General features: G+C 46.8%; 1 protein-coding gene across 1 annotated transcript in view; it reads left to right on the top strand.

The window, feature by feature from the left end:
- DNAH14 (dynein axonemal heavy chain 14) overlaps positions 1–12,744 on the top strand; it is a 439,459-nt gene that overhangs the window by 303,675 nt on the left and 123,040 nt on the right. The window contains 2 exon segments of the mRNA XM_029912981.1: positions 5,864–6,058; positions 9,382–9,468. Of these exon segments, the coding sequence (XP_029768841.1) occupies positions 5,864–6,058; positions 9,382–9,468 (282 nt within the window).

The raw sequence follows: 12,744 nt of genomic DNA, 5'->3' as shown, positions 1-12,744 counted from the left end.
GGGACTATAAGAAACGCCCGCAGAGACAGTCTCGGTGTGCCCCCCAGCCTGGGTCCTCCAAGGGCAAACAGGCAGGGAAACGGCAGTTTTGACGGGACACCCAGGGGCGACCTACCAGTTCACCTCAGGGATCCACCCACAGTAAAGCTTCCCTTCTCCAACTGGTTGTGTGCTTTCCTCCCGGAGTGGGCGCAGCTGACCTCAGATCGATGGGTCCTCAGCACCATGTCCCGGGGCTACACCCTCCAGTTTACCTCTACCCCGCCCAACCACCCTCTGCCCCTGTCCCTCCTGGGGGACCCCATCACGAGCCTCTGCTCGAGCAGGAGGTGGAGCGGCTCCTTGGCCTAGGAGTTGTGGAACTGGTGCCAGCGGAGTTCAAACGCAAGGGGTACTACTCCCGCTATTTCCTTATCCCGAAGGCCAAAGGGGGGCTCGGACCCATCCTGGACCTGCGAGGCCTGAACCAGTACATGGTGAAGCTCAAGTTCTGCATGGTCTCCCTGGCCTCCATCATTCCCTCCCTGGATCCCAGGGACTGGTACGCCACCCTCGATCTGCAGGACGCGTACTTCCACATCCATATATTCGAGGGGCACAGGCACTTCCTCTGTTTCACGGTTGGACAGGAACACTACCAATTTACGGTCCTCCCATTTGCCCTGTCCACTGCCCCCAGGGTATTTACAAAGTGTATGACTGTGGTGGCAGCCTACCTCAGGCACCGTGGGGTCCAGATCTTCCCCTGTATGGACGACTTGCTGGTCAAGGGCAGCTCCCGGTCGCAGGTGCGGGATCACGTGGCGCTCCTTCTGTCCACGTGCGCAACTCTGGACCTGTTGGTAAACAACACCAAGTCCACATTAGTCCCGGTATAGCGCATAGAGTTTATCGGGGCAATCCTGGACGCCACGTCAGCCAGAGCCTCCCTCCCACCGGACAGGTTTGAGTCCCTGAAAGGGCTCATCGACACAGTCACAAGGTTTCCAGTGACAACAGCCAGAGCATGTCTCCAGCTCTTGGGTCACGTGTCGGCGTGCACATATGTGGTTCACCACGCCAGACTCAGGATGAGGCCCTTCCAGCTCTGGTTGGCCTCCGTGTTCTCCCAGGCCAGAGACAGGATGAACAAGGTTCTCACTGTACCTGGGCCGGTGATCGCCTCCCTACAATGGTGGTCCTCCCCAGGGAGCATGCTCCACGGGGTCTCGTTCAGAGGCAGGCCCCCGTCAATGGAACTGATGTCCAACGCATCGGACCTGGGGTGGGGAGCCCATGGGGGAGACGTTCAGACCCAAGGTCTGTGGTCTGCACAGGACCTGGCCAGCCACATAAACGTCAAGGAGCTCAAGGCGGTCCGGCTAGCATACATGTCCTTCCTCTCGCACCTGGAGAGCAGGGTGGTCAGGGTTCTCATGGACAACACGGCCTCGATGTTTTACATCAACAGGCAATGCGGGGCCTGATCCTCTGCCCTCTGCCTGGAAGCCCTCAAGCTGTGGGACTTCTGTATAGCCCACGACATTTGCCTACAGGCCTACCACCTACCGGGCGCCCGGAACTTGCAGGCAGATCACTTGAGCAGGGACTTCTCCTCTCAGCACAAGTGGTCTCTTCACCCAGAGGTGGTGCACAGACTTTTCCAAGAGTGGGGAACTCCCCAAGTGGACCTGTTCACGACTCGGCAGAACCGTCGATGTCCCCGGTTCTGCTCCGGGGGGGGCTGGGATGGGGCGCTATCTCCGATGCCTTCCTCCTATCCAGGTCAGGCCAGTTCCTCTATGCCTTCCCCCCATATCCGCTGATCAGCAAGGTCCTGGAAAAGATAAAGACGGACAGGGCCCGGGTCCTCCTGATTGCCCCGGCGTGGCCCAGGCAGCATTGGTAAGGGATGCTTACGAGCCTGGCGGTCGCCCTGCCGTGGCCGTTACCGTCCCACCCGGACCTGCTCTCCCAGGACCAGGGCCGCTTCCTCCACCCCAACCTAGTGGCACTCCACCTCACGGCGTGGCTTCTCAATGGTTAGGCTGGAAGGAAAAGACGTGCTCAGAAGGGGTTCAGCACATCCTCTTGGAAAGCAAGAGACCCTCCATGTGCTGAGCCTACTTGGCAAAGTGGTCTCGGTTTTCCCGATGGGCGGCTGAGCAGGGCATTTCACCCATGGCTGCCCCAATCCAGCTCATTTTGGACTACCTCCTTTACCTTAGGGCCCAGGGCCTGGCGCCCTTGTCCGTCAAGGTGCACTTGGCGGCCATATCGGCCTTCTACCTGCCGGTGCAGGGGCACACAGTATTCTCCCATGCTGTGACTGTCCGATTCCTTAAGGGATTGGATCGTCTCTTCCCATATGTTAGGCCCTCAGTCCCGCAGTGCGACCTGAACTTGGTGCTGGCCCGGCTGATGGGTCCCCCATGTGAGCTACTAGCTACGTGCTCCTAGTCGCACCTCTCATGGAAGGTAGCCTTCCTGGTGGCAATCACATTGGCTAGGCGGGTCTCGGAATTCAGGGCCCTGACCTCCGAGCCCCCGTACACGGTGTTCCATAAGGATAAGGTCCAGCTCTGCCCACATCCTTCATTCCTCCCGAAGGTGGTCTCCGCCTACCACATGGATCAGGACATTTTCCTGCTGGTCCTCTGCCCCAAGCCCCATGCGTCCAGTGAGGAGCGCCGCCTCCACACACTGGATGTGAGACGGGCTCTGGCCTTTTACCTGGAACAGACTAAGCTGTTCAGGAAGTCTTCACAGCTGTTCATCTCCTCGGCCGAACGCATGAGGGATCAGCCAATCTCCACCCAGCGGCTCTCCAACTGGATCACCTTGTGCATCCGTACCTGTTATGACCTGGCGGGAATCCCTTTGCCGCCGATTGTAAGGGCACACTCGACTAGGGCTCAAGCCTCGTCTGATTCCTTTTTAGCCCATGTCCCCATTCAGGACATCTGCAGAGCTGCCACATGGTCTTCAGTTCACACGTTCACCTCGCACTATGCGATCGTCTCCCAGACTAGGGAAGACACCAGGTTCAGCAGGGCCGTGCTCCGTCCCGAGAATTTGTGAACTCCTATCCACCTTGATATAGCTTGGAATCACCTATTGTGGAATACACATGAGCAGTCACTCAAAGAAGACAAGACAGTTACTTTTTCCATAACTGGTGTTCTTCGAGATGTGTTGCTCATTTCTATTCCACATCCCGCCCTCCTTCCCCTCTGTCGCAGTTGTCTGGCAAGAAGGAACTGAGGGTGGGGGGAGAGTGCAGTGCCCTTTATACCGCGCCATGGAGGCGCCACTCTAGGGGTCGCTAGTGGCGCTCCCCTACGGTTACTGCTAGGGGGAAAACTTCCGACACCGGTGCACGTGGCGAGCACGCATATCTACTGTGGAATGGACATGAGCAACACATCTCAAAGAACACCAGTTACAAAAAAGGTAACTGTCTTTTCCATCATACCTATCTAGAAATAATATATGGAGATATACCTATCTCATAGAACTGGAAGGGACCCTGAAAGGTCATCGAGTCCAGCCCCCTGCCTTCACTAGCAGGACCAAGTACTGATTTTGCCCCAGATCCCTAAGTGGCCCCCTCAAGGATTGAACTCACAACCCTGGGTTTAGCAGGCCAATGACACCCAGATGCTGCATCATCAGGGTTGGAAGCTTCATATCCACTATACAGACCTCTGCCTCTTGAGCTAACTGAGTAACTGATAGCAATAGTAGCTCATCATGCTAGCTCTAGAAGGGAATGAGATGCACTTTGTCAGTTGGTTTCACATATATTTGCTGACAGCAGAGGAATGGTGAGAGACTCAGGAATCTTGGGTTCTGTTCGGGCCTGTGGAGTAGAATATGCTGTAATAGAGAAATTTTTGCCTGTTCCTCTCTTGCTTGACCCCTTCTGCCACTCCCTTCCAAACTGTTCCTCTCACAATCCTATTTCTTCCCCACCCCAAGCTTTTTCTCCAAGTCCCATTCTCCTTGGCTGCCACTCCTTGTCCACTCAGGCATCTGATCCTAGTCCCAGTATCCTTGCCCAGTTCAGTCCCCTCTCCCCAGCCAGCCTCCAGTCTTTACTCTGTTCCTCCCCGCCCCCGGCTTGCAGTCTGCTTCCATGAGGTCCTCATCTAATCTCAGGCTAGGTCTACACTACCCGCCTGAATCGGCGGGTAGAAATCGATCTCTCGGGGATCGAATTATCACGTCTCGTCGGGACGCGACAATCGATCCCCGAATCGACGATCTTACTCCACCAGCGGAGGTGGCAGTAAGCGCCGTCGACTGGGAGCTGCGGAGGTCGATTTTGCCGCCATCCTCACAGCGGGGTAAGTCCGGCTCCGATACGTCGAATTCAGCTACGCTATTCGCGTAGCTGAATTTGCGTATCTTAAATCGACCCCCCCCTGTAGTGAAGACCTGCCTCAGTCTCCCATCCCCCACAGCAACTTGTCTCAGGCCCTTTGCCCAGTCAGTCTCACTTCTTCTCCCCATAACCTGGATTCTCATCTGATTTGTCCCCTCTTCCTACCACCCTTGTTCCCCCCCCAACACACACACACACACACACACACACACTCCCAGTCTTATTGTCCAGCCAGACCCCATCTCCCCTCCATTATCTCCTTGTCTGATCCTAGTGCCCTCTTCCCACTGCCAACTGGCTCCCAGTCATCCACCCATATTTCCCTCACTAGCTTCCAGTCTCAGTCTCCACCCCAGCTCCCACTCTGCTTGCAGAGCCACTCATAGTTTTCCGTCTGCCCACCAGCTCTCTGTCCCAGTCTCCTTGTCCAATCAGTTCCAGTCTCAAACTTCCTCCCCTGGTACCCCAAGGGAGTTACATTCCTCCACCCCTCGGCCCAGTCCCAGTCTCACTAGGATCCTTGTCCTAACCTATTTCTTTCCATATTCCCTGGTCTGACTTTAGTCTCTTCTACAGTCCAGTCAGGCCTCTTCTTTCTCCACACTGCCTGGCAGCCAGAAAGGGCCTCATTGAGAGAACATGATAGTCTTCATGCTCTCAGTTCTGGTGCCTCGCCCTGCCCTATCACAGAAAAGCTGAGAACAGCATTTACAGGCATGCTCCTTCACTCTGTGAGGATCAGGGCCGGCTCTGGCTTTTTTGCCGCCCCAGGCAAAAAAGCCTCCGCCGCCCCCCCCACCCCGTGGGGTGGAGGGGGGGCTGGAGCCCTGGGGCGAGGGCGGCGAGCCCCGGCGGGGGCTCCGCTCTCCCCCCGGCGGCCGGGGGGAGGGCGCCGGGGGGAGGGCGGCCGGAGCCCCGGGGCGAGGGCTGGTGCCTGGTGCTGGCCCTGGTGAGGATACAATATGCAGTTTTGTCAGTGCTAGGAGCTGTGAGGGTGGAATCTTCAGAGATTTTAGCTTCTAAATTCTACTGAGCAAGTGCAACCTGAGATTTTTCAGAGTCTTATAACTCTGCCAAATTTGGATGGATTTTTAAAGTAACAGGAAAAGGTAAATCCCTGACACAAAACACGACCTGCCAAATTTAAAGTTCCTACTCCAAAGCATGGAGGCGCTAGATCTTTGAGAAGAAAAGGACATACATTTAATATGGCAAAAATAATGTACTTTCCCTAATTTCATTCTCAGAAATGGCTGAACCTTTCTAGTTGTAAATTTAAAAAAAAAATCATCATTAGACAGATATCCAGTATGGAAAATTTCAGTACAAACACTTAAATATGGCAAAGTTATGAGCAACTGAAATGAGGGTCTAATAACAAGAACTGTGGGGAAACAATAATAGGCAGAACTACCGTTTGATTTCTGAGCAGCAGTGAACATTGCTTTCTAACATATAAAATGGTGAGATTAATAGGTTGAATTGTATTTTTAATAGATCACATGGACCAAAGAAAAATTGATGGAGGAGTCTACCATATTTGTGGATTTTCTGGATATGAACACACCTCTCGAAAGTAAAATCTATCGAAACATCACTAACTATGAAAAACTTGTTTCTGTCTTGGAAGAATTTCAAACTAAAATGAACTCAACGAATACTAAGGTATAAAAAACAGATGGCTTGTTATCTGTAGCTATTAAACTAAAATTTGGAAGAGAACATTTTAGAAATATTTTGAGCATGCCAAAATGCTGTTTTTTCAAGTATAGACATGTAAGTTGTGATAAAAAATATACCTAGTTTACATTTGTACATGCAATCTGGACAATTATTATAGTATGCAGTTACTTGATATCTGCATGCAGTGAGTATTTAAGTACACAAGTGTGAGTTTTGCAAGCATGGCAGGTGAACAGGTGTGTGTGTGTATTTGAAAATGTAGTCCAGGAGAGCTAGTTATTGGTGTTTTATTATTTTCATTGGGATCATTGGTTTCAGTTAAGAGTAGAAGGATGATCTTATGGTTAATGCACTGGACTGAGACTCAGGAGATCTGGGTTCTATTTTTAGCTCTGGTACAGACTTTCATGATGACTTTAGACAGGTCACTTATTCTCTCTGGTCTCAGTTTCCCTTCTGGAACATGGCACAAGGATTCTGTGCAGAAAAATTCATTAAAGTATGGGACACACACAGGTACTATGTGATGAGCACCAATATAAACCTATAAATAAATAGTCTCTCACCAACTAATCTGTTCTAGTAACTGTGTTACTGACTGTCACTAGACAAAGTTAAACTCTCCCTAATTCAAAAAGAATAATATGAAATCTACTGAATCATAGTAGCTATCATAAGAAAAAGGATTCCATTTGTCTCAAATTTCAAAGACTACTTACCATATGGCATGTGGTCTTATCCTTCTTTCTACCAACCACTCATTGTTATGTATCAACTCAGTGAGACGAGAAATAACGTCAAAACTAGATTTTAAATTAATACAGTATTTTTTTAAATCCCTCCTTTTCCCCAACTGAAAGTTAAACTATGCTATCCTTTCTTAATTTAGCATTGTTTAATGTTAAATAAATGTTTAATGTTGCCAAAGGACAACATTACATGAAAAATGCATGACAACATTTCATTATTTTTGTCACCAGAATAGTTTTACAGTGTCATCAAGGAGTTATCTTTACTTTCCTATTCACACTATTAATGAAATGTCTCTTAAAGCCTTAGAATAGGACCTCCTTTCTTGTGAATTTAATAAATAATAATACACGTTAAAAGTGTTACCAGAGAATTTCACTAACTGAATTGTTGCCAATGATCCATAGCACAAATTCTGCCTTCACGTCTCTGTACCTGTCAGTGCAGAGTTCCCCAAATTCAGAGATACACTGATGTAGTTCCACTGCAGTTGGAGTTGATTTGTTAGACTTGTATATGGTGTTCGTGTCTCCTGTATGCTGTAGAGAGCACAGCTTCCCACAAGTTCCCAACGTGCTGTTAGGGGAGAAACAGTGCTGAGGCCATTAAAGAGGGTAGAGTGGCATATAAAATGAGGAATAGGGAGAAATAGGGTGCTGAGATGTAGGGATGGATGGCAACATGTAGAGTCTTGAAAGTGAGGATAAGGAACTAAAATAAATTGAATGATAGAGACAATTGACATGGACAGCAAGGAAGAATAATTTAGCCGTAGCATTTTGAATGGATTGGAGAAGGGAAAAGAGCAAGGCATAGAACTAGAGAGGAGGAGGTTGCTATATTACTTGCAAGAGAGATCCGGGTGCAGACCAGAGTTTTTTAGTGAGGACAGGCAAAGGGGTAAACATCAACTTATTTGACATCAGCTTGCGTCATGGCTGTTATATTGTATACGGACCAAATTCTGCCTGCAGATATGCTCAAGTTGAAATTAATAGAAATTACTTGCATACTGGTATGGGCAGAAGTATATACAATATATTGAAGTATATATTTTTTTCAAAATAATAAACACTATATTAGCATCACATCTCAGCCACAGGCTTCTTTTTTAAATTTAAAAATTAATCTGAATACAAGTTATTCTGCTAATCATCATCACAAGTTTTATTTCTGCCCACAGAAGTCAGCAGATATGTCTAATTCTGCTATGTGCTCCTATTTTCAGATGTTGCCTCCCTGTTCCCCATAGACCATTGCTATCCCCACAACAGTTTCAACACATTTAAAAAAAACAAGGAAATTTCCACACAAACATCTTCATTAACTAAAAGTTAAGGTTGTACAAGTATATTTTTTGCTGCTGATCAGGCTGGAATTACAGTCTTTCATTAAGTATTTCCATGAATTTGCTTCCTGTCCCAAGCACAGGGGTGACATCCTGGCCCCATTTCAGTTAATAGGAATTTTACCACTGACATCAGTGAGACCAGGATTGCGCCCTGATGCTGCACAAAATTGAAAAATAATGAGGAAAAAAACTAACCAAGCTTTACTGAATCATAAAAATTTGGGGCAAAGGTTTGGTGCCTTATATAAACTGGTTAACAATCTCTGCCTAAGATCTTCTGGAGTTCTAACAATTTGTTTTTAGTGATTACATCACTGGTTCATATAATGATACTTCCATAAACTTTCCTCCCCACCTCATCTCCCTCCATTTCCCAAAAATTAATCCCCTCTCCTGACCATGAAGCTCACTGAGGAGAGTCAAGGAACAAGAGATTTTTGGTCATTTTGGTTGTCCCTACTGCTGTTAGTCCATCTTCTTCTGCACTACTGTAAATCCACTCTGTCCCACATGAAGCTAAATCCTTCTCTCAGGCTAAGTCCACACTACCCGCCTGATTCGGCGGGTAGAGATCGATCTTCTCGGATCGATTTATCGCGTCTCATCTGGACGCGATAAATCGATCCCAGAAGCGCTCCCCCGTCGACTGCGGAACTCCTGCTCGCCGAGAGGAGGAAGCGCTGTCGATGGGGGAGCTTGCCTGCGCCGCGTGGACCCGCAGTAAGTAAACTTAGTTCGATCTAGGAAACGTCGACTTCAGCTACGCTATTCTCGTAGCTGAAGTTGCGTTTCCTAGATCGATCCCCCGCCCCAGTGTGGACCAAGCCTTACATACATGGTTATACTGTAATGCTAATTAACTTCAGTGGGGCTGCACCACTGTAACAAAGAGCAGATTGTAGCTTATAGAACTTGCTTTTGCAATCTGAGTAGGGTATTGTTGGATAGAATGGACAGAGTGCAGCGAATCAGGGAGATTAGTGGCAATATGGGTAGCAGCATGAGGATCTCTGTAAGTGACTTTGAGAGAGGCAGTCAAGAGGATAGGAAAGAGAAGAAATAAACATCTATTATAACTTTTCTAGTTATGGGAATTGAGCTGTCTCTCCCAGCTCTTCTAGGTATGTTTCCCCCGGGCTAGCCCCTTCCCCTTACTTACCTACTGTAAATATCACTTGCCATGTGCAGCTGCTTTCTTATTGAAGTGAGCTTGTCTTTTTTGCTTCCCCAGACTTCAATGGTGTTCTTTAAGGAAGCTGTAGAACACACTACAAGGGCTGCTAGAGTCTTTCGGCAACCAGGCGGCCACATGATGCTAGTAAGAATATTCATTTTTTAACATTTACATAATTCTAAATTTAAAAAATTTAAGAATCCCAATGGAAGTGGGGGTTTATACAGAATTTCCACTTGCTGTACTTACTAAGAAGATTCACCTAAACCATATTACTTTCTAGCAAGATAAAATCAGAGCTAGCACTTGTATCTTTTGAGGTTACTATCTTTAGGTTAATAAGCTGAGCTTTGTATTGTATTTTAAAATAAATTATTCTGGCACTGAATAATGTTATCCATCCATCCATGTTCCTTGTATGAACATGTCACCCCAAAAGTCTCCAGGAATCCTTTACCTTGAGAAGTCTTTGTTGGAGGCAGTTGCCCCCTTCTCCTGTAACTTTCTGGAAGAATCAGGTAGTCATTCCTCCAATCTTATATTTCGAGAAGGGCATACCTTGTGTAGTTGTTGCACCCAGACATGTAAAGAACTTTGTGGAGGCAGCAGCTGGAAGCTACCAGTTCCCCTACTTGGCGGTAGCAGGGCACAAAAGCCTTCCACTTCCTATACAGCACTCTGTACATATGTGAGGGTGTCTGAGGTGTCTTTTAGGTCCCAGCTGGTGCTTCAGTAAGGCCATGAACTTTTCCTGCTCTGGTTCTCCCTAACGAGCTGGGCAGCCCCAGACCATACAGGCTCTTTCAGGCTTGGGGGACAGCTGATTAAAGATATCCAATAAGTATGATATTAAGAAGTAAGCAGTTATCCAGCCTGAGTTGTGAAAAACCTGGAATTTATTTTTTTCCAGATTTTATTTGAATTTCTGTGTCACTCTGAAATATTTACAATAATAAAACATATATTAGAATGTTTTTATATTAGAAACATTACACTCTAATCCTGGTCTATGAATGCAAACTTATAATAAAGTTAAAAGTTAAGTGATGAGAACATTAAAAGATTCTTGCTATATCTATCCTCTCCATTATTTACTGCTCCCCAGTTTTTGTGTCATCTGCAAACTTTATCAGTGATAAAAAGGTTAACTAGCATAGGGTAAAGAACCAGTTCCGGTGGGAACCCACTAGAAATACACCTGCTCAATGATGATTCCCTATTTACTATTACATTTTGAGACCTATCAGTTAGTCAGCTCTTAATCCGTTTAATGTGTGCTATGTTAATTTTATATTATTCTAGTTTTTAAATAAATTGTTTAATGCCTTACAGAAGCCTAAGTATATTATGTCAACACTATTACCTTTCTCAACCAAACTTGTGATCTCATCAAAAAAGATATCAAGTTAGTTTGACAGAATCTATTTTCCGCAAACCCATTTTCATTGGCATTCATTGTATTACCCTCCTCGTTATCTGTGAAGATGATGTCTAATATAGAATTTCCCTGTGTTGGATGCAATACTTTTTGAGTTAGGAAATTGTCATCTATAATACTAAGAAATTCCAAGGATGTTTTAGTGCTGGCAGCACAAGACATCCAGCAAATTGAAGTCCCCCATGATTACACAGCTAGTATTGCCCCACCAGAACTTTCAGCAACATATATGGAGGCCCCACAACTGTTTCCTTCTTCCCTAAAGCATAGGGAGAAGAGAAAATATTTGAAGGAGAGGACAAACAAAAATACTCTCGAGACCGGAATTAAGATCCAGAGTCTTTGGCACCATAATTTACACACCTGACTACTATTTCTGTGTCCTGATGCAATTTCCAAAGACACCTTAGAATTCCTATCTTAACGCCAACCTCAACTGACTGGTACTGACATCTCAGTACACTAGCTTTTGTTCATACTGTAGGTGAGTCAGGTGAAGACACTAACAGTCACTCCCCCACTTTGTGCTTTCAGTTCCAGGGATGGATCAGATAAACTTTGGTGACTTCAGGAATAGACATTGAGGCGCTTCCAGATAGTTCTTGGCCAGTGGGGCTTTGGACTCTAGGGACTATTCATCCTCTGCTAGTTCCAACAGGAGCTATTCTTATCTGTACTCTTGGGCCTGCTGGTGGTATTTTATACCATAACCTGCATAAGGATGTGGCCTTTTTCACGTGGTTCTTGCTCCACTTGTGGAGAACTTTAGACATCATAGAAGGAGATCTAGGTGTCCAGCCTCATCTCACTCCCATTGTCCTCTCAAGATGTCAAAGGCTCATTCGCTCTCTTTTGTTTGCTCTTCTGTGGATATCCCTATTGTTGAGGCACCAGCACTAGTATCATCACCTATAGCCAAGATCACTAATAATCTGAGGTTCGTGATGATGAAGTTAATATACAGAATATCTGCTCTCCTCAAGAGGAGTTTGTGAGACAATGTGGAGTGTTCTTGAATATCACCACCAAACAACCTAATACAGTTCCAAAACATGGTGCACTGGACTTTAGATGCCCTGAACCTGGTATCAATGGCAATTGAGAAAAAATGTCTTTTGGATGTTAAACAGGCTAAAGATAATGAAAGAGCTATGCTGCTCATTATTATGAGTCTGTAGAGCAGAGGTTTTCAAAGTGTGTGGCGTGCCTCCCGGGGGGTATGAAGGAATGTTCCAGGGGTGCAGGACCCCAGCTGCCAGCCGCCCTGGGATCTAACAGCAGGAGCCTCAGCCACCAGCTGCCCCGGGGCTAACACCAAGAGACCCAGGCACAAGCCATCCCGGGGCTCTCAGCAGGAGCCCCTGCTGCCCCAGGAATCCCAGCGGGAGCCCATGGGGATGAGAGTGAAGCCCCCGAGGCTGAGAGCTGGAGCCCCCCACCGGCACAGGCAGGGCCGTCCTTAGGATTTATGGGGCCCTATGTAGTATTATTAAACTGGTGCTCCTATGCCCGACGGCAGCCTGGGCTCGCATGTGTATTTTAGATAAGGGATCTTTTGAATGATTTATTTAAAAAAACTATATGTCTGACGATCCAAGCATTTAAGGCTAAAGATGACTACTCAGATTGTGCATTTAAAAATCTATGCAAGCATTTTTTAGAGATGTGATTTTATAATCTTCAGCAACACACTAATGAAATATTTTTAAAGCAAATTTTAAATGGAAGTCCTGTAGACTAACATGTTCTGAGTAAATATTACAGTAATGGACAACTGTTTTTGTCAGTAAATTCAGAAACTGACAGTATATACCTGGGGGTTGGCAAATGCCTGTTAAATGGCTTCATTACCACTTGACAGGTTTCAGAGTAGCAGCCGTGTTAGTCTGTATCCGCAAAAAGAACAGGAGTACTTGTGGCACCTTAGAGACTAACAAATTTATTAGAGCATAAGCTTTCGTGGGCTACAGCCCACTTCTTCG

Source organism: Terrapene carolina, unplaced genomic scaffold (assembly GCF_002925995.2).
Source record: "Terrapene carolina triunguis isolate 2854851 unplaced genomic scaffold, T_m_triunguis-2.0 Scaffold406, whole genome shotgun sequence".
Classification (NCBI taxonomy): Eukaryota; Metazoa; Chordata; order Testudines; family Emydidae; genus Terrapene; species Terrapene triunguis.
Note: the sequence above shows the minus strand (reverse complement) of the source record. Positions and strands in the feature narration are given on the sequence as shown.